The sequence below is a fragment of the Rhipicephalus microplus genome, chromosome X (genome assembly GCF_043290135.1).
Source record: "Rhipicephalus microplus isolate Deutch F79 chromosome X, USDA_Rmic, whole genome shotgun sequence".
Lineage (NCBI taxonomy): Eukaryota > Metazoa > Arthropoda > Arachnida > Ixodida > Ixodidae > Rhipicephalus > Rhipicephalus microplus.
This window is the reverse complement of record NC_134710.1, coordinates 4,982,785-5,005,641: the sequence shown is the minus strand read 5'-3', so window position 1 is coordinate 5,005,641 and position 22,857 is coordinate 4,982,785. Positions and strand designations below refer to the sequence as shown.

Sequence of the window (22,857 nt, the reverse complement as noted above, 5' to 3'; positions counted from 1 at the left end):
ACCAGTATTGAGCATCGACGTCACAATGACTTCGATGTCGACGACTCACTCCGTGACTATGACTTTGACGTCCACAAAGGAGGCTACGCCGACAGTTCCTTCAGTCGACGGTAAGCTGCCACCCTTTTAAACTGCGGACTCCATACTCTGGTTAATTCAAATAAAAGTCCAGTACGCTGCTTGACGCACCACATCCGACTTCACCAAATACCATTACGTCGTGAGCAACCTCCCGCCACCCATAGCCAGTGAAATACGGGACCTCTTACTCGACCCACCTGCTGAAAAAGCATACCTAACGCCGAAAAAAACTCTCATCCGCCCTTCGAATCACAGCGACTACAGCAATAACTTCATGACAGGAACTTCGGCGACCGTACTGCTTGTCAGCTGTTGCGGCACACGCAACTATTGCGCGGCGAAATAACTAACAGCTTAGACGAAGCATTGTTTCGAGAACTCATTTTGCAAAAGCTGCCGTCAAGTGTTTTGTTTCTAGTCGAGGTGTCAGAGCAGAAAGGCCTACCTGCCGTCGCCGAGCTCGCTCATGGTGGTTACCACATCACTACATCACTGGCAGCCATGGATGCTAGAACGGACTCAGGATGAACTTCAACGAATGCGTGCAGATATTCCTTGACTCACCAAGACAGCTTTGCGTACATGCAGGACAGCACAAAATGCAAGCGAGCCGTCGCCATCACAACCTCAGTGGCAAAATGTATACTGGTATCGTCGGCGGTTCTGAAAGGCTGCGCGTAACTACGGAGTTTTAAAATACCGTTTGCAAGCGCTGCGGGCGTAGCGGGCGCCATATAAGCTTTAGAATAGCGTTTGCCCTGCTGCAAACCGCAACGCACGGTCGCAACAACACCGTAGCCTCGAAACTAGCGCCTGCAGGCCACATGTGGGCCGCTATAGCCGCACGCGATTTCGGATTTTCTGCGTGTGGTCCGCGAACGCCGACTCCCGTTACGACGCATGCGCAGTGGCAGCAGCCGCACCGCAAGGGCTCGCGGTGTGCTATTCTAAAGCTCCCTACTGTGTCCCGCCCTGCACGTCCGTCGGTAATTTTCGTTACCAGCCTCAACAATGGGGCTCTTTTCTATTAGCCCCGAGAACGAACACTGACGTCACTGAAGTCGCGGCGAAGTGACCTCACGGAAACGACTCGCCTGCTCCGCCACCGACGCATTACATTCGACTCGAGCAGGCTCTTAGAACATAATGAAAAATGGTTTATGAAAGTTAGTGTCAGAGTGTACATACCTAATCCCTGACGATGTTTGCTGTGCCAAAGGTATGGCCACGGATCTTTGAGTAGGCGAGGATGGCCAACTTGTTCAAAATGCGGTGAGCATGAACACTCCTCTGATGACTGTAACAACACATCTCACTGTGCGAACTGAGATGGTGAACACCATTCCTACTCCCGATCATGCCCTGCATGAAAGAAAGGAAAAGACATACCTTTCAAATTCAAAGAAAATGTATCGTTCAAGGAAGTACGAAAGCGGTTCTCAATAGTACAGCACACTACATAGGGGGCAGTGTCAAACGGCCAGTGACTTCCACTCAGACCTCGTCCAGGGATGCAGCGGCTAAGCCACCAGCTCCCCAGGCGGATGCAGCACCTGCTGCTGCTCTGCCCTCAACTAAAAGCCAACAGCGTAGCGTCTCGGTGGCCTCCACGGCCTCTTCTCGCGAGTCTACGCTGAAATAACAGTCTGCGCACACTTTGGGTTCATCCAGCGCTTCCAGCGAGGCGGTGGATACATCTCAAGTCACCTCGACACCGGTGGTGTCGCAGGAGCGGCACCGCTCCCTTGAGCGTGGTGCTAGAAACAAACAACGTATAACAGCTCCTCCAAAAGAGGGTTTGCCAAAATAAATCCTTATATACAGAGTACTTTCCCCTTCTGGGTAATAATGGCTGCAGAGATCCTGCAGTGGAATGGTATAGGCCTTTTACATAACCTAGGTGACGTGCGAGAACTAATTAGCGCATTTAATCCTAAAGTACTCTGTACACAGGAAACACATATACAGCCAAAAACACTATTTAAATCAATACGTCAGTTTTCGTAAGGACCGCACTGACCGCTTTGCTTTTTGTCAGGTGGCGCAGCTATTATTGCAGTAAAGTCCATCGCAAGCAAGCAGTTGACACTTCAAACTTCTCTGGAGGCAGTGGCCATTCGCGCCATCTTGCTTAATAGAACCATAACTATCTGCTCTCTATATATCCCCCCGGATCAAGTGCTTTGCAAGGCTGATTTCGAAGGACTAGTTAACCAGCTCCCAGAGTCATTTATTTTAACTGGTGATTTCAATGTACACAACTGACTCTGGGGAGACTCTCAATGTGATGTACGGGGCCGCTTGATAGAGCGGTATCTCTTTAACTCTGGCACATGCCTTCTCAACAAAAAACAACCAACATATTACAGCACTACACACAACACTATTCTGCGATAGACCTAACAATCTGTTCAGCCACTCTTTTACCCTGCCTAGATTGGGAGGTGGTTCAAAACGCCTACGGCAGTGAACACTTCTCTAACTGCTTCAAGACCACAATGCAGCATTCTATACAACATAATCCTCAGTGGAAATGAGCATGCGCGGGTCGGTAAAAGTTCTCTCGTATAACTTGTATATCTAGGAATGCCTTAAATGAATTTGACATAAACAATGCTACTGCACATTTTACCGATTTTATAGTCGATTCTGCACTATAGTGTATTCTCATGACGGACGGGGTCACAAAAAAAGTGTTCCATAGTGAAATGACCGGTGCTGAAATGCATGGAAAATGCAAAATAAGGCATGGCGCTTGCTACGCCGGCATCCGATGGCAGAAAATCTTGAAAACTTTAAACAAGTTAAGTTCCACGGCAGGCGCACTCGTCGCAGTGCTAAAAAAGATAGCTGGGTGAATTACCTCTCTAGTATCAACTCATACACACAAGAAGGAAAAGTATGGAATAGGCTAAGAAACTATCAGATAAGCAGTTCAACGGTCTACCGTTTGTTGACAAACAAGGCGACAGTCTTGAAGACCAGGCAAATGCACTTGGTGAACACTTCGAGCGCGTGTCTAGCTCTTCAAACTACTGAGCAACTTTCCGTAAATACAAGGAAATAGCAGAAAAGAACCACTGAGCCATAAGCCTATTAGAAATGAACAGTGCAATCGTCCCTTTGGTATGGCTGAGTTTATAGCTTCCTTGAACGTATGTCACCAACTCTTCTACGGGAGCCAATAAAATCATGTACACAATGTTAAAACATCTACATCCCGAGGCGCAAATGGTGCTTTTGAGTCTATACAACAAGATCTAGACCGCGGGGTGTATTCCTTTAGCATGGAAAGAGGCTATTATAATCCCCGTCCTGAAACAGGGCAGAGAACTATCTTGTGCAGCAAGTTACCGGCCCATAGCCCCGACAAGCTGCCTTTGTGGGCTATTCGACACATTGTCGAATGTGGGCGCGTCGCACAACGGGTTTCACTTGCGAGCAATGTCTTTTTTCTTTCATAACGGAGATAATTACACGAGAAGAGCATTCTTTAGCTGCGCTGTTCGACAAGACATGGACCCCGCAAATGGGTTTCACAGCCCATTCAGGCACGCAGCGGCCAATGGCGGTCCTCGATTCGTACCATGTGATAAGCCAGCCGCGGCGCTTGAAAAACGCGCAGAATATTGCTTCTTTTCATTATTTCTTGTGCTGAATCAGGGAGAGAAACTTTTGTTATTTAAAGAGAGAGGCTCGTCTCTTCAACTCATGCGACCAACAATGGCAAGCGGCGGCGCATTATCGGCGGCAAGGTGCTCGAAGACTCCACACTTTCGACCTTTTAACAGGCCCCTTGTGCTCTTTAGACGTAATTTTAAAGCATTTCCAGTTAAGTCTAGACCTGTGTTATTTTTTTTCATTACAGTAGAGGTACTAATCTTATCAAAACTGGTGAAAATAAAAAATAGGTAATTTTGAAAAAAACTCGAGTTTTTCGACCCGCATCTCCCCTTAATATCGTCTGTATAATTACAATGAACCAAAGTAGATCCTTAGTATGAGTTGAGGATTCTATGAAGCTGAGGATTCTCACATTACAAGTTTTCTTGTCTATTAAAATGTCTTATACGCACTCTCTGGATAGTTATTCGAATTCTACAGTTAATGGAAACAAATATGAGACAATAATCGCTCGGAACCATGAAAGTTTAACAGTGGCATGAAAAGTTTGTCTAAAACAAACTACTACACTTTACACATTGTCAAGGCATAAAACGCCAACTGTGCAACTTACTGTAAAACTAATTTCACATATTTGAAATCAACATGAAAGCCTATATGTAAAGCAAGAACTTTATTGCCCTAAGCTTCAAATTAACTGAACTTTTTTTTTCGAATTGCATCTTCCTTTAAAGAGACTTGAAACGCAGCATCACTGAGGCATATGATGGACGAATTTGACGTGGTCCATGCATTGCAAAATGATTAAGTTCGTAGAAAGAGATTGCTTGCACAAAGGTAAGGTTGTCCTTTGCCTGCTCTAGATTTCTCTCTTGAAGGAATTTAATTACCTAAATAAACAAATAAATGCTGCAGGAAAAGGCATTCCGTTTAATTGCATGCTCAAACTGACAAGTATATACATTAAAATGCTGAGCAAGTGCCCCCACCTGAGCAAGCGCCACCTCCCTTTCTTGGGAGATCTGAAATAAGACAAATGATGCACCAGTGACTGGTCTGGGACCGAGAAAGCCCCCTCCTCCCTGATCTGGTCGGAATTTCCTACGCCAGAGGTGGGGAAGGGGGCTTGCTTGGCATTTCACGGTAAATGCATGTGCATTTTCTGTCATTATAATGCTGTCACCTTGCGTGCCTTTCCCTGGATCGGCCTAACAGGTGAACCGATGTTCTTTTAAGTGAATTTTCAAAATTTTGTATGGGCCATGTGTGACCCGACTTCCTTCAAATTATCCAGCTTGCAATTAAAATGCTCAGTACCTACTACTGCCTGGTTCAGAGTTCCGTTAATTCTTTTATGGCACCCTCCCACATATATACCACACTGTGCTTCCTAAAGGGCTCTTTGCCAGCTTCTGGCATTATGAAAGAACATGTCCCATGCATATCGTAAAATGCCGAGTGAGCACCCCTACCCGAGCAAGCTCCTCGTTCTCCTGTTAGGAAGGTTTGACATATGTGCTAATGACAGTCCTTCCCCTCCCACCATTTTTTTTTCTTTTTTTTTTGGGGGGGGGGGGGGTAGGGCTACCTGTTCATTTCTATAGGCTCCGGTAGCAGTGTTTCTCAGCAACCCATGTTCTCAGAGTCTTCAGACGTGCGCACAATTCCTTAGTACTTTAGCCCTTTGTATACCACAGACAATCCAGTTGCGCTCGTAAATATTTTTGCATATATAAAATAACTATACATACAAAGGTCAGAATAAACAGAAAACATGAAATATTTAGATTTTGCACTACAAAAAAAAAACAAGCGTCCAGATGTGAACCCTGGAAGCACCAGTTACACTAGGTCCATCATCCTTGGTCATGGGTACTGCCAGCAGCTTCGTTTTAACGCATTAACTACTATAATCCATCACTGTTACCATAATCAGCTTTATCATCAGCTCGTGTTCAATAATATTATCATCATCACAACAAACGTCTATGATTGCCACTTTCTAACTGCTGTTATTCAAGTTTTACATCATCACCATCATTATTGCCAAACAAGGCTCTTTTGCTTGCCCACAGCTCTACTTCAACGTGTTCATCATCCTTATTGTCATCGATCATTTCCAGCTTTTTCATGGTTGCGCTCAAACTGAATGCTTTCATCATCGACTATAGCACTGTTGAAGAGGCCTTTGCATGTCGGTGGTTCTGCTCCAATGTTCCAGTTATCATTGACATCTAAACCTGACGATTGACTTGCTCTAAGCAGCCACACAATTATGGCATGTATGTCTTCACCACTTAATCCACTATGCAAATGAAGCAAACAAATTTTAAACATAACTTCTGACAGGTACATTTAGCTATGTTACAGATAGGGTTTTGTGCAGAGCCACATGACAGTAAAAGGAGTCTACTACTATTCAGTGTTCTATCGGCTTCTTGTGAACTCGGTATGCGTGGCATCCAGAAACGTGGATGCTGCAGCAACGCCTCAACTTGTTAACTTTTGCTCGCTCGAAGTGCAACAGAACTCGCACAAAAACAAGCTAGACCATTCCTTCTCTTGCATAAATCGCAGTAATTTGAAAACCTATACAAATTCAGGGTTAACTTGCCAAAAACAAAAAAAATGTAGGCATACAGGTGATTTGAAAACTACGCAGTTGTTCTATGCGCTGTTTGTTTGCAGGAATAGACATAATGTTGTCTTTAAGAAATGCTGAAGTAATGCCAGCACTCCAAATAGATTTTTAAGGCAATGTGTTTTGGCTAGCCTGATTCCAATTCACTAATCTTTTTACATATGTGGACATTGGGAGACAAATGATTTGTGTAGTGCCCCAGGGTCGCATGCAGAGTTGTTGGAACATAAGAAGAACGTCTTTCCCTTCTTATTTTAATAACAAATGTAAGTTCACACGAGGGTTCCTTCCAATTCAGTAAATGCTCCGTATTGAATATAGTGCATTTTATTAGAAGCACGGGTGTGTGTTCTTCTTAGAGGCTCTCCTGCCACCATCGTGAATTTTGGTCCCCGACCAAGTAAGATCTCCCCCCCAACCTCTGCCGCCTTCAATTCTTGTGCAATTATCTTCTGCTCTAGTGGGGGCACTTGCTCACGATTTTACAGCTAACCAATCAATGGACATGAGTGCCTGCAAAATAAGATGCGCTCTTCTTGTTGATTAGAGCTCACTTGGATTCAGAGATGCGAGCTCACTAGGACCTATCCCCGCCGCGGTGGTCTAGCGGCTAAGGTACTCGGCTGCTGACCCGCAGGTCGCGGGATCGAATCCCGGCTGCGGCGGCTCCATTTTCGATTTAGGCGGAAATGTTGTAGGCCCATGTGCTCAGATTTGGGTGCACGTTAAAGAGCCCCAGGTGGTCGAAATTTCCGGAGTCCTCCACTACGGTGTCTCTCATAATCATATGGTGGTTTTGGGACGTTAAACCCCACATATCAATCAATCAATCACTTAGACCTATGCTTGTGAGCATGGCCCGTGAGTATAATTTTTCATTCAGTGTGCCACAGCTGAAAGAATGCAGTGAATCGAAATGCGAAAAGCAACAACGACGAAACTGGAAGTGTTGTTCAGACCACAATACTCACCTCCTGCATTTAGCTTAATGCAGGAGCGTGGTAACCTGTCATGCTGCTTCTGTATGATAAGTCCCATGGTCTTAACTTTTTTAGTCTGTTGATTTTATAATTGTACCTAATGTTTGCTAATTAAGTTTTTCTGTTGTCTCTACAGATGATAAAGGTAACTATGAAGGAGCAATGCTGCCTGCACTGTTACCGTACTGAATGGCACTTTCTATGCAGCAGGTATATACAGTACCATTTTGTACCCTTTTGCTACCATGAGAATACAAGAAAAACGTGTCAAAATTTTCAAAAAAAAATTTTTGCTCAGTTTATTGACTTGTTTTGTTTCTTGATAAAACTGTATCGTTCTTTCAATTTAGCAGGGTGCCTTTATTTCACTAATCGTGTAAGCAAAGATACGAAGGGGGCTTCACTGGAAAATGGCAATACAATGAAAAATGGCAATAAACTGAAAGCAGTGGCACAAATGGCCCAACATGGAAAAGTGCAGCGATGCGGCGTCAAAAAGCATGACAAGTATAGTCGTCATCTGTTATTTTGTTACAAAATCTCGTGACTTCTATACTCATCAGCAGCAGTGATTCAGTATCTACTGCACTGAGCATTACTTTTTGCTACATTTAAACTATAGCCACATTTCAACAATATATTCAGATCAAAATCTTGCCACTTTGCCTGGCCGCACATTGCGTTGAACTTGTTGACTTACTATTTATTTAGGTTGATTGTTTCACTGTATCGTTTAACTTGCATGATTAACTGAGCTCTCTAAAGAAGCACATTGCTGCTGTGCTTGGTGTGCAATTTCAAGAAGTGGTATTTCATGAAGCATTTATATGTATGGTCGGAAAGAGCATCAATATGTATAGAACAACAACGGAGCACTTGCGGGAAGGTGAGTGGTGCTAGATTCTCTTACTGTCAGAATTTTTATAAATGCCACATTTCCTTTCACCGGACAAGTGGAAATTATCTGGCGAGGACCCATTTAGGGATCAAAACAACTCATGTCTTATAAATATGTGGTGACACTAGCCAGAACCATCAACGATTTGAGATCAGTTTACTCATCTAATGAAGGTTATCAAAACGTGTTTTAGAGCGTGCTTGTTCATGCTGTGCAGAATGGTAATGACAAAACACAGGGTGAAGAAATGAGGAAAGGAAACAGCGTTTTCTCTTTTTCCTTGTTTCTTTACCTTTTGTTGCATGGTCATTAGCGAAAGTCTACTGGATTTATATTTTCCACATTATGCTGCGTATGCTTGAGAATAAATGTGTGAAAGTGGCTCTGCGCCCCATTTAGAAGATTTTGCAACATTGTCTCTAACGGCGACAGTCAGTTTTTGACAAACCAGCTTTTAGAACAACGATAATAGGTGGACTGGTTGGTCCATACCGAGAGTGAAAAAAACACATTCCAAGATGAGAAAATTCAAGAAGGACACATATATGACACTGTCCTCACAAAGTATTCCCTCGCCAGTGTTTTGTACATGCACGTTTCATTGCCCCCCCCCCGCCCCCATATGGGCGCTCCGTTTTTCATTCTTGGGTGTTAGGGCTTCTGTCCAATTTTTTTGACTATCCTGTTTTAATATGCAAGAACTGGTTGGTCTGTAATCCACTTGTTAAAGGTTCAGGAGCTACCTGACCCCATCTGGCTGGAATCATTCTACTTTAGCAGTCGTGGCTAGGAGTGGTGCTGAGCAAGATTCCCAGGTTTCGCATGCACATAAATACCCGATAAGTGGATGAGGGCACGACCACGGCTATAGCTCTATATTGGTAGGAACATTGGGTGCAAAATCTGGAGATAAATTTAACAGCACAAAAAGACAATACACTTCAGAAGAAATATACACACAGCACTGACTGTGTTTCTTCTTAAGCGTTTTGTCTTTTTGCACTATCTATCTATCTTAGTCATTAACCAGCTCCCCCATGCAGCAGTTTTATCAAAGTAATCTGGAGGCAACAGTTTTGAGCCCTGCCGGCAGCAAGTTGTTCTTTCGTTCTCTTTACTTTCTTCACATCTATATTGTAATTACTACTATACACTCAAAGCTGTGCGATTAACGTCCCCGATACCTGGTTTTCGTTAGGGTTGTGGCAAACGAAAAAGCGAGCCTTCAAAGTTCTCTTTCTTGTCCTGATGGGGGGGGGGGGGGGGAGGGGTAAGACTAGGTGCCTCTGTCAAGCCAGTCACCTTAAAGCAAACGTAACCTCTTGCCTTCAGTGAAGAAGCATCATAAATACATTTAATGTCGTTGGCTAAGGAATCGTCATGTGCCTTCGTAACACGCAGTTCTGCTTTTATTTAGCAAATGCAGTGCGCATGCTTCGGTACAGCTGCCGTTGCGAGTGGCGAAAAATGCAACTGTTTAACTGGGCCATAAGCGAAACAGCTACTGTTTCTTATGTTTAGCTCCTTTTTTTTAATTGACACGAGTGCTACTTTTATGCAGGTTTTCTTGCAACGGAGGAGCAGGTGGAATTCATGGACATGCCTCTAGGACAATCCGGTGGAGTTTCTGGGATTACCTTTGGTCACTATTTTTCTACCCATGCTGGCGCCTTGGGCATTATGAGATTGAGCCCAAATAGTGAGAAACCATTGGCTGTCAACAATGACAGTGATATGGTTAGTACAGTACATGTAACCTGACATCATTGGGGCCAAACTAATTTTCTGGCCTGTTTCTATGTTTATGGGTAAACATTGTTTTGTTATGGAGTAACAGACTTGCAGTAATTTGTCATATCTTATGATCTTATGACATGTAGGATAATAACCTGGTTAATTGCGAATCAGTTTTACCATCAAGAAGATATTAATTGTGCTGAGCCACGATGTACATGTGGCATGAAGCATTGAAAAATATACCTATGTATACTATTAATTTTCTTTCTAGTTAAAAGGGTAGGTGGCTTTTGGTACTATTTTTCTTATTTCTTCATAGATTTCGGTAAGAATTGGTGCACTTATTGAAGATGGTTTTTCTAATACTACTGTATAAATTGTATGAATAATTCTTTACAACTTTTTGATGTACTCTATATCACTTCTTGTGGCCGTGCACGAGTCTCGCTCACTAAAAATGTGGTAGAAAAGTTGTTTAAAGCACCATACATTTTAAAATGTATGATTGAGGCCAGGTCATTGATATGTTTTTATTTACATTGCAACACAACTTTTTTCAGCTGTCCTTTTTATTACATAATCTTACAACAGGCATTGAGACTGTGTGCAACTCGTCAAGTAGCTAATTATCAAAGGCAAGAAAAAGCGAGAAAGTCATACCCTAGACTGTACCTTGACAAATATAGAAAAAAAATTACACCATCTCCTACTAAAGGAAGATGCAAAGGGAGATAGACAGGCAACCATGCGTAGATGCAAAGCAGCGGGCGCTAATGCTTACACTGGCGGCGGCGTTGGCGCCGGCACTGATCGCAGTGTGGCACAGGAAAGAAACCTGGGGAGGCGCAAAGCACGCAGTGATAGACTCGTGTTCCTTACTAGAACATGCCAATCAATCATTGTTAATGGACAATGAGAGAGAAAAGATGCCGATCGGACACGGAGAACAGCAGTTTGCTTTTATTTAACGCACACGCTGCGAATTTCGATCATTCAACAATGCACAGGGGAAATCTCCCATCAGCAGTACCATGTAGGTCGAGATCCAGTGCCTATGTACACAAGGTCGGCATTGAATTGTTGTGCAGCCCAAGTAGTCTGTTTTTCAATCAAGAAACTCACTAGCAGACATTGCCTGTGTCAGCTTTGTAAGGCAGGGAGCATAGGAGAGGAGAGATAAAGAAGAAACGTGCGTACGCAGTTCGGGTGCAAATGCCACAGGGAGGGATGCCAGGAGAGGGGAGACGAGCTTAGGCTAAAGAGTGCTTAACAGTGCAAATGACAGGAGGAGATTGGAGAGATGACACAGAGCGCTGACTTATGCTAGCAGACACTGCCTGCGTTGGTGTTGCAAGGTGAGAGAAGAAGGGGAGCATAGGAGAGGAGGGGAAGGAACGCGCATAAGGAGTAAGGGTGGTCACGCCACACACCGTGTTGAGTGCCGCAATTACGTGTTTATGGTTGCAGGTGCGTGGCCGCGACAAGCTTGGCCGAGTGGTCCACTGCCGATGTATAAAATGCTCATCTGCAGTTCTAAGGTATCAGCGGGTGATGTGATTCATTGCTTGCGACAAAGCACATTGTAGCTTGTTCGCTTTCGCCTGTTCGTTAATGCGATGTCCTAGTCCGCAAAGTTTGAATTCTGCTCTCAAATTGGCGCCTTGAGCAGAGTAAGGCCTAGCCACGACTCCAAGCAGCAGCGGCGGTGCCAGGAGAAGTGCTCTTTCCACTGAAACCGAAATGGCGGCACCCGGTCGTGCAGTTGCAGAGCTATGATTTTGGAGGGTTGTTTGTCTCCTAGCCTTCCGTTCTCCCGTCCACTGTGTGCACGCTGAAATGTTACCAAGGGGGGTTCCAAATTTGTGCAAGAACATTCGTCGCCTTGGCAGGCACAACCATTTTTTAAAGCACTTGTGCATGGTTTTAAGTCAATTTATTTTGGAATCTGCTACAGAAATTGAGAATACGTGTTTGTTTTGACTTCTGTTGGCATTTTTTTTTGTTTTACAAAAGCCACGTTCTTTTGAAGATAATGTTCTTTTGTTGCTAGACATTGCATATCTATGCTGTGCTTTTTGTTATAAATAGAGGACTGTTTTTTTAATTAATTCAATAAATACTTGCCTGTAAAAGTCTTTGCAGTTTGGATTTATCTGATAAAGTCAGAGTTTACAAAGGCATTCGCAACATTCAAAAGACATTTTCAAAGCCGAGAATCGCCGATTGAAGGAAGTGTACCTTCATTAGTAGCAGTATGCTTGTGTTTCTTACAACAACCTTTAAGGTTTTAATATTGCCACCTGGTGTTCTGTGCCAGTGAACAGTGGGTCAGTTCTGTGCCGGTGAACGAGGAAGACGAAGACGAGCAACCCGTGCCAGCGGAGACGTCCTTCTTGGTCTCTGAGATTTTTGACAGTCACGTCCCTTTATACGTTCCTTCGAGCTCTTAGCACGTGACAACTGGTGGAGGTGCTGGGTACCCTATACACCGAACCCCTCCTAGTACAAGAAGCTCCAGCCCCATACCGGTGGTTACGCCTGTTCACCGTGCTAGCCGCAGGATCCGTGGACTGGACCCTGAGTTCGGACTTCTCTCTCAAGAGATGACGGCCCCAACTATTCCAGGCAGCGCCGTCCCAAGCGGCTCCAACCCAGCCGGTATGGAAGGCGCAATGCCATCGCAATATACACTGTTCAAACCAAAAACGCCGAATCCCTTTCATGGTGCTGTCCATGAGGATGTTGAAGATTGGCTACTCCACTATGACTTCGTTGCCGCTCATAACATGTGGGATGACACAGACAAGCTCCGACATGTCTACTTCAGTTTGAATGACGGGGCACAGGTTTGGTACGAAAACCGGGCAGGTGTGTTCACGTCATGGGTGGACTTCAAACGCCAGCTTCTTGAAACGTATGCAAGTCCCGATCGCCGAGAGCGAGCCGAACGTGAACTCCAGTGCCGTATGCGAATGCCAAATGAAGGCGTAGCAATGTATGTTGAGGACATGACGCGTCTTTTTCGACGAGCCGACCCTCACATGCCAGAAGAGAAGAAGGTGCGTAACCTGATGCGTGGAGTGAAGGAGCAGTTGTTCGGTGGTCTTGTACGCAGCCCCCCCCCCCCAAGACTACGTCAGAGTTTCTTGCTGAAGCCGTCCTGATTGCAAGCACGCTTCGGCAACGGACCCAGTCGTACGAGCGACAAGTGAACTTTGCTTCTGCTACAGACTACATGGGTGGTCTTGGGGCCCACGTCGACTTCTTCCGAGAGCTCATACGCTCCGTAATTCGCGAAGAACTGCAGAAGTTTTCTGCACCCTCAGCGCCCACTGTCAGTTCTTTGTCCGGCATCGTCCGAGATGAAGTTCAGCAGGCACTACGAGAACCGTCCTGTCAGACAGAGCCGCGGCCCTTAAATGACTTCCCTCGCATATAGTATGCGCAAACTCTCCTCCAGCCAGCACCACCTTTGGCTCCGCTTCCCACCGCGGCCCCTGCCATGCTTCCGGCAGACCAAACTCTGCGCCAACCTGCACAACATTTCACTCTGCCTTATACCACAGCCCCAGCCATGCTTCAGGCAGTCCAAGCGGGCCCGTACCTCACTGACCGCCGACCGATTCCGCGAAAATCAGACGTGTGGCGGGCCCCCGATCGACGTCTGCTTTGCTATCACTGTGGTGAACCTGGGCACATCTACCGACAGTGCACTTATCGACAGCTTGGACTTCGTGGTTTTTCGGCCAACTCCCCACCTCCTAGGTTCGGCCAGCGGCCTCCGGAAATCACTGACTACGTTGCTCAGCAGCGCGGATCGACATCTCGGCACCACTCACGCTCTCCATCACCGCGGCGGTTCTCGCCGAATCATCGCACCTATGCGGGCGTGGCGCAGGGCCGGTCACCTAGCCCGCGTCGGGAAAACTAGCCTCAGCGACCTTCAGGGGCAAGGCCGCTCACACTGGTCATGCTCAAGGCCCCCCATTGACGCGGACTGAAGATACCGACGATACATCGACAACGACACCACCGGCTGATTGCGGAAGAGTGTCCTTAGATATTCCTGTTCTGCTAGATGGTCGCGAAGTCAGCGCTTTAGTGGACACTGGTGCGGACTATTCCATAATTAGCAAAACGCTGGCCGCCCTTCTCAAGAAAGTAACGACGCCTTGGAACCGAACGCCAATTCGTACAGCTGGCGGGCATATCGTCACGCCACTAGGTATGTGCACGGCAAGACTGCAAGTCCGCGGTTGTACATTTGTTGCTAGTTTAAGCGTTCTCCGGCAGTGTTCTCGAGACCTGATCATCGGCATGGATTTTCTCAGGGAGCATGGTGCTATAATTGACATTCGACGACGTCTAGTCACTTTCGCGACCACAAACGCCACAACAGCTTACGCCGACCCCAGCCACTCCCGAGTGTCTCTTCGCGTCGTCGACGACGCTGTCACGTTACCATCCCGTGCAACTGTTGTGGTTCAGGTGGCGTGGGACGGAGTGATGCACGGTGAAGCAGTCGTAGAAAGCAATCACTTGCTTTTGCTGTCTCAGGGTGTCTGCGTAGCGAGAAGCCTTGTTGACCTTCGTGATGATCACTGCAACGTTTTTGTCACAAACTTCAGCTACGAGCACCGGCACCTTTTTCCTGGAACTGTCATCGCCTACGCCGACCCAGTTGCCAATGTTACCGAGTGTTTTGCTTCCGAGGCCATCGGCACTGCTGAAATGCCTTTCCGCAGCGTCGACATCAATCCAACGCTTTCTGAAGCGAACAAACAGCGTTTGAGCGAGCTGTTGCTGGAGTTCCACACATGCTTTGCACGTTCATCGAAGATACGTCAAACACCGATAACGAAACACCGTATTATCACCTACGACGACGCGCATCCCATACGGCAGCAGCCTTATCGCGTTTCGCCAACCGAACGGCACGCGATTCAAACGCAGGTTAAGGAAATGCTTCAGGATGGCGTGATACAGCCTTCAAGCAGCCCTTGGTCATCACCAGTCGTTCTTGTAAAAAAGAAAGATGGCACGCTTCGCTTTTGTGTCGACTACAGAAAGTTGAACAATGTCACAAAGAAAGACGTGTACCCGTTGCCCAGAGTCGATGATTCTCTGGACAAGCTGCGACGTGCGAAGTATTTTTTGTCCGTCGACTTGAAGAGCGGTTATTGGCAAATGAGGTCGATGAACGTGACCGGGAAAAGACCGCTTTTGTGACGCCGGATGGACTTTATGAATTCAAAGTGCTCCCTTTCGGCCTCTGTTCCGCTCCAGCCACATTCCAGCGAATGATGGACACCGTCCTGGCAGACCTCAAGTGGAAAAGCTGTCTCGTCTACCTCGATGATGTCGTTGTGTTTTCAGAAACGTTTGACGAACATCTTCGTCGCCTTTGGAATGTGCTCGAAGCCATTAGATCGACCGATCTCACACTCAAGCCTGAGAAATGTCATTTCGGCTACGAAGAATTAAAGTTTCTTGGTCACGTCGTGAGCGCTGTTGGCGTTCGGCCTGATCCTGACAAAACTGATGCCGTCACCGCTTTTCCACCTCCAACAGACAAGAAAAGTCTTCAACGGTTTCTGGGTCTGCGCGCGTATTACCGGCGCTTTATTGAAAATTTCTCTAACATTGCGGAGCCACTATTACGCCTCACGCGTGATGATACACCATTTGTCTGGGCTGACGACCAGCAGACTGCCTTTGCGGAACTACAGCACCGGCTCTCTTCCCCTCCCGTGCTCGGCCACCTCGATGAAGATGCTGACTCTGAAGTACACACTGATGCCAGCAATATCGGTCTTGGAGCTGTTTTGGTACAAAGACAAGATGGCATTGAACGGGTAATAGCCTACGCAAGTCGCACACTGTCTCGCGCGGAATCTAACTATTCCCCATCAGAAAAAGAATGTCTTGCGGTCGTTTGGGCAATAACAAAGTTTAGGCCATATCTCTATGGAAGACCATTTAAAGTGGTGACTGACCATCATGCTTTGTGCTGGTTGACCAATCTACGAGACCCATCAGGACGATTAGCACGATGGAGTCTGCGCCTACAGGGATTTGATGTCACCATCGTGTACAAGTCAGGCAAAAAGCACGAAGACGCCGACACGCTATCACGAGCCCCTCTTCAATCCGCCAGTACTAGCGCAGAAGAGGACGGCGCCTTCGTGGCAACTGTCAGCGGACCGGATCTGATGTCTCGTCAACGAAATGACGCCGATCTAAGAAAGATTATAGATCATTTAGAAGGTGGCACCGCGCCCATTCGTCGTCCAATGTCGCGAACCTTGCCATCATTTTGCCTACGAAATGGCGTCTTATACAAAAGGAACGCTGGTGCTGGTGACAGATCTCATCTTTTCGTCGTGCCTAAAGCCCTCCGCGATGACGTCTTATTAGCTTGCCACGACGAGCCCCCATCTGGCCATCTGAGCTACTCGAGAACTATGGATCGGGTGCGGCAACTCTACTACTGGCCTTAAATGTCTGCCTGTGTCAAAACGCTACGTGAAGGGATGCCGTGAATGCCAGCGTCGCAAGACACCACATTTAAAGCCTGCAGGTCATCTACAACCGATCGATCCACCACGTACACCGTTTGAACAAGTGGGGATGGACCTCCTAGGCCCGTTTCATTCGTCTTCTTCTGGCAACAAATGGATTATTGTCGCAACCGATTATTTGACGCGTTACGTTGAGACGAAGGCATTGCCACGAGGGACCGCATCTGAAGTTGCCAGTTTTTTTATGCATCAAATTGTGCTACGGCATGGCGCCCCGTCATATGTCATCACTGATCGAGGGACATCGTTCACAGCGAAACTTTTGGGTGACATTTTCAGGTTGAGTTACACAACCCATCGAAAGACCACTGCGTATCACCCTCAGAGTAATGGTTTACCAGAAAGGCTAAACAAAACGCTAGCCGACATGATCTCTATGTACGTGGATGTGCAGCACAAAACGTGGGACGACATCCTGCCGTACGTAACATTTGCGTATAACACTGCAACGCAGGAAACTACACGCTTCACGCCATTCCGACTCGTTTATGGTCGAGATGTTAGGACTATGCTGGACGCCATGATTCCATATGAGGACATCGACAAGCTCGACCAATTAGCCCCCGACATCAATGAGTACATTCAGCGCGCTGAGGAAGCACGTCAACTGGCCCGTGTGCACATCCGAACTCAACAGTGTGCAGATGCACGACGGTACAACATCCACCATCGAGAAGTTAATTATGAACCTGGTGACCAAATTTGGGTTGGGACACCCATTAGGCGGCGAAGTCTCAGTGAGAAACTCTTGAGGAAGTAGTTTGGACCTTACAAAGTAATCAGACGTGTGAGCGACGTGAACTACGAAGTGGTTCCAGACGGAGGCTCACCATCATCACAGCGCAGGTTACCACGTCCAGAGACTGTACACGTAGTCCGCCTAAAACCATACTTTACGCAGTGATGCGAATTTTCTTCTTGTGCCAGTGAACTCTTCGTGTGAACAGTGAATGCCGTTTATTTCCGATTGCCGGGCCCAGGACGCATTTTCTCTCGTGCACTAATTTGTTTAATGTTCTTTTGTGTTTACTTCGACCCACGGCTGTGCACACTTTTGTTTGAGCATCGGGTCGATGCTCTCTTGGGAGGAGGAGTAATGCCACCTGGTGTCCTGTGCCAGTGAACAGTGGGTCAGTTCTGTGCCGGTGAACGAGGAAGACGAAGATGAGCAACCCGTGCCAGCGGAGACGTCCTTCTTGGTCTCTGAGATTTTTGACAGTCGCGTCCCTTTATACGTTCCTTCGAGCTCTTACGACGTGACAATATAAATGTAGGTGTTTTGTGCTAAAGTATTTGTGTTTGTGTGTATACATGTTTGTGTGGTAAAACATTTCAGACATCCAAGGTATGCTTACTGGTTTCATGTTTCACATATTCATGTGGCAAGATACCATTTCATCCAAGATATATGGTGTTTTGAATATAATAGTAATAATAGGTCCTTTATTTTTTGTCAAGAAGATGAAAGGGGGGCTAGGAGAAGAAGCTAAAGAGCAGGTTATCCCAAATGTGCACTGTGGCAATTATGGTCCACCCACGAACAGCTTTCCTAACAAGGTAAATAAACAAAGAGTGAGAGAAAAAAATAATAAAATGGAGAAGCAGCATTAGCAGCAACACTGCAGTGCATCAGTGGAAATAATTATAATTATACCACTTTTCAAGAATTTCTAATGTAAGATTAAACACCGAAGCTCGGAGAATTGGGGAATTAGGAGTAATAAACTTCAAGGAACACCCTCCAAATTTCATAACAACCTCCAAAGACACAGAGCCCTAGTTATAACCAAATGCTGCTTATGTCAAGATCTTGCTTAGAAATGGTAAAATTTTAAGATGTGTATTATGGTGTTTCCTGCATGAACCGTGCCTGCTCAAGTGCTTGATTCCTTCGTTTTATCTGATATTTTCAGTGGCTGTATGCTCTTGACTCTGGAGTGAACATAACCACGTTAGGAGAAACCTGGTTGGTCTTTCCGAAACGAGCTGCATTTTACATCTGTCGAGGTTCGTTTTTCAAAAGTTACTTGCGAATTTTTCCTCTCTCAGTAACTTCAGTAGATCCGAGCTTTCATGGTTTTTCTCTTTTTAACTTCAAGGCGTAATTCATACAGGCATGTGTGTCATTGCTTTTTTTGTTAGTAATAAAATAAAAATATTGTACTTTGCTCGCAAATATTACGCCAGACTACGAAAAAGGAGGGCTCAGAAAGAGCACCTAATTGATTAGGTAATCGAATGGTAGTCTATGGCTGAAGTCTCAAAATGGCGACCCACCAACCTGTGCATGATACTCTGCGTCCCCCTTTCCCTCTCTTGTTTTTGTGATGCACTCTCTGCCGTTGTAGTGTGTTGATACACTTGAACCTAGATATAACGATCCCAGATATGACGAATTAACAGTTGTAACAAAGTATAAATGCAAAATAGCTTTGTCATAGATGCAGTGCTACAAATATATGTTTATAAAAAATTTTTGGATTTAACAAGGTATTTTCGTGCTAGGTGCAATTTTATTATTTTTAGGTCTGAGTGTACATAACCGCGAAACAAATCTCAGAAACGGCATCCAGCTTTTAGTCGTCTTGAAGATCGCTATTTATATGTTGGAATCGAGCCGCTGAGTACCCTTCAGAAATGACGCTCATATGAGATAAGAGAACGACCTTTCAAACGGTGACCTTGGTAAAGGTATTGTACTGATGCCCCTTCCCACTCTTCCCAACCTGGGGTGGCAGGTTAGGGAACCATATTTAAAGGCATTCACCGCTGATTTCCTATGTCTTACTTTTTTACTTAACGGGTAAAAGGTACTATGCATCATTCCATGCATTAAATATAAACCTGAAATGAAATGAAACGATGCACTGCTAGCCAGCAGTGCATCGTTTAGTCCCTTCAAGTTCCTTAAAAAGAGGTTCTTTTTCTTTGAATGCCCATCTGTCATAAACCGCATTGACACTGCGCAAGATTTGCCGAGCACCTAGCCTACTTTATTTGCAATGTAACTGTGGCACATGTGGCTTTTGAGCTAGCCGTATCTTAAACCATATAAACTGCTGTTTGTGCACGTGTCATGAAACAGCAGTGTCATACCGAACTGCTGCCAGGGTTTATTGGTTATACACCCGATTAAGAGTAGATAAGAGCCAAAAAATGCAAGTCGTTTCCAGAATCACATATTTTTTGTGTTTATTTGTTTTCACAGTTTGCTTTCTGTACTTTTGCAACAAAAAAACTCGATATTGTAAATAAAGCCGAAGTAGGTTAAAATTGCTTTTGAGAAGCACAAGGTGGCTATTTAAAACTAAATAGAGCTCATTGTCTGAAGTCCCCTGGACAGGGTCACCTGGCTGCTTGCCTGTGCATTTTGCATGAGTTCACTAAAAAAATCACATGCTTAAAATAACCATGGTTGCCAAGCTGTTATGATGAACAAAGCCATTTGAAAAAACAAGCATATTGTTGCCACATAAATAAGTTTCGACTTTTACCTTTGACATGCATTTTTCTCAAGACCCATTTTTAGACAGCTTCTTGAGTTTAGGCATCATGTGTTTGGTACATCTGACAGCCACATCACGATAAAATTTTGCTTACACATTCCTTACCATGTGAAGGGTGCAACTATCTCCTTTAAAAATTGATATTGCATGTACAATTATCACGAACATAAAGCAAGAAATCAGTATGGGCTGAGTATTGTAAGAATTCTCACATTTTTGTCGAGCATTAAAATGTCTTATATGCACTTGACAGTTATTTGCATTCTACAGTTCATGTGGAGCAATATGAGCCATCGATAGTTCGGAACCATAGAAGATTAATGTTGTAAAGAGTTTGTCCAGAACGAACTGTATTTTATACATTGTCATGGAACGAAACAGAAACTGTGCAACTTACCATAAGACTAATTAAATATTTGAAATCAGCGTAAAAGCCTATATATACAGGGAAAATTTCATTTCCCTAGGCCACAAATAAATGAAACTTTTTTTTTCGAACTGCATCTCCCCTTAAGCTGTGATGCAAGCATTGGAGTAGCACCTTGATGTCTGGCCTTCTCTTGTTGCGTTGCTTGGAATACCATTGTTTTATTTTTTTGCAATTTTTGCGCAGGGAGCACTATGCCTAAGCTTATAGTCGCAGCTACACAGTATACACTTCACTGGAGCAGAAACGGAATGGAATATCACACAACTCTGTAGCACAGGGCAGTGGATTTTTCTCAAATACAGCAAAAGGTGTCACCTGCTATATTGTATAATGAAGGCACTTTTATTTTCAGCTTAGACGTAATGTGTGGTCATAAGGAGTTGATTTGTGCTCAACACTTCAAATTACCTGCACTGTGATAATGCTTTCTTTTAAAGGGGGGAGAGATTTATCAGAAAATGGCGGGTAATCCATCTGAAAGATGCATTAGTAAACGTCAATTAGTAATCCCTTTCTGCATCCTGTGACCCATGCAGGGCCCCAGCCAGGAATTTTTTTTTCCGGCAGGGGGCTGGGGGCACACATTAAAGGCCTTGATGAAGACCTATTTTTATTATTTGTCTTTCGTAAAACACCCGCCATCATCCGATTTTCGGGAGGGGGGGGGGGTGCAGGCCTTTAGGGCAACCCTCCTGGCTCCTGGTGGCGCGCACTTTCTTTTAAATAAAAGCAGCCGCATAAATGCCCACCTTTAGTAATTAGGATTTTTTTGGAAGTATTCCATTCATATCTGTAGCAAAATAAGCTAAAAAAACATTTTTTCTCTCTTTGCAGGATTGCCTTATACACTGAAAAATGTGGGCCTGACAACCTGGAACATCCTTTATATTCTCACAGAGGGGTGGAAGCCCGATCGAGTGTCATAGTCTCTTTTTTGCGAAATTTTTTTGCGTCCTTCAAAATTTTTTTTGAAGTCACAATTGTAAGAGACTTTTTAAATGTTTTTTTTCGTGTCACAAGGTTGTTCACATTTAATTTCAATAATTGACAACCTTTTATTTATAAAGACATGTTCAAATTAACATTTTCATGGACCGAATGTTCAAATTCGCATTCCATGTACATACTTCTCACTGTACAAAGTTTTGCTAATGTTTGATGTTTTATTAGAGTTGTATAATGCCTGCATTTTCAGCGTCATGTTGTATGTACAGTGTTGAACTAATTACCTTGAAAAAAAAATATATTTTTTGCAATGTATGCCCTCTTCACAAAAAGCCTGGCCTATAGTTAGAGGCTGCGTCCTATTTGGAGTGCATTCTTATGTTATTTGTGCTTGCTATTGGACCTGGCATGCTTCAGCAGCAATGAAAGTGATGAAGTAAAAGTAACCAACATTTTAAATTGCTTCAGAAATACCACCCTGTATGCGACACCTAAGGTTGACAATTCTCAGCAGCAGGTGTCTGGCACAAAGCACGTAAGACATGTGTTCATGCTGTTTATGTTTATTGGTTGGGCAGAAACATCACACTGTGCATTGTGCTATGCTGTCCATGTTCATTTGTCATGCAGACACGCCATAGTATAAATAGTGCTAATAGTTTACTTGCTGCCTTTTAGCATCTGTTGTAAAGCCCAGCTCCAGTCAAACCCACCTATATCAAACTTGCAGAGAGACTAATTACTTCTATATAGTGTGTACTTGAGTATAAAAATTTCACGAAAAAAATTGGCCCGAATCTATACGTTACACTGTAAATTTCGTCGAAAGACGATAGTCTTGCGCCTGGAGAGAGTGAACTAAACGTTTATTCAATCTTCTGCGCAAGAAAATCGCTGAATGGTGTTCTCAAGGCGCTGCATTAGAGTTCCTCGAGCGTATAGCGGAGGCGAACAAGCGCTTCTAGGCACGTTAGACACGAGCGCCATCTGGAAGTTATCTTCGAAAACGAAGGCGTGCGCGACCGCGGAAAAAGATGCGCGCCAGTCTCGGAGGTGATAAGGTGTAGATTGCAAAACGACAGGCAGGTGCCACCACCATGTCGTCGTAGCAAAGCGTTTAAAACACCTTCTGGGTAGGCTTGTGCGAATAGTGAATTTCAGGGTCGAAGCAAATAGTGATTTCGGTCGAATAATTTCGAATCGAATTCGAATAGTATGTATGACATATAAAAAAGGGAATGTTTATCATAACCTAACTAACCTGCACGATATTTTTTAATTGAAATAGGGGCTCTATGCAATTGCCTTTTTTTTTTCGTTGAAAGGAAGTCGAAACAACCTTGAATAGTAGTTTCGGTAGGATCCGAGATAATTTAAATTCGAATCGAAGCAATTTCAAATGCTCACCGATTCGTTCGAATATTAGAAGCATTC

The 22,857-nt window shown here is 44.8% G+C and overlaps 1 protein-coding gene across 1 annotated transcript; it reads left to right on the top strand.

Annotated features, from left to right (window-relative positions):
* Positions 1 to 48: 48 nt before the first annotated feature.
* Positions 49 to 21,755, top strand: LOC142777388 (uncharacterized). Its single transcript, XM_075881731.1, has 4 exons — positions 49 to 7,536; positions 9,786 to 9,961; positions 18,456 to 18,549; positions 21,313 to 21,755. The coding sequence occupies exons 2-4, from the start codon at positions 9,818 to 9,820 to the stop codon at positions 21,402 to 21,404; spliced, it is 330 nt and encodes a 109-aa protein (XP_075737846.1). The 5' UTR covers positions 49 to 7,536; positions 9,786 to 9,817; the 3' UTR covers positions 21,405 to 21,755.
* Positions 21,756 to 22,857: the final 1,102 nt, after the last annotated feature.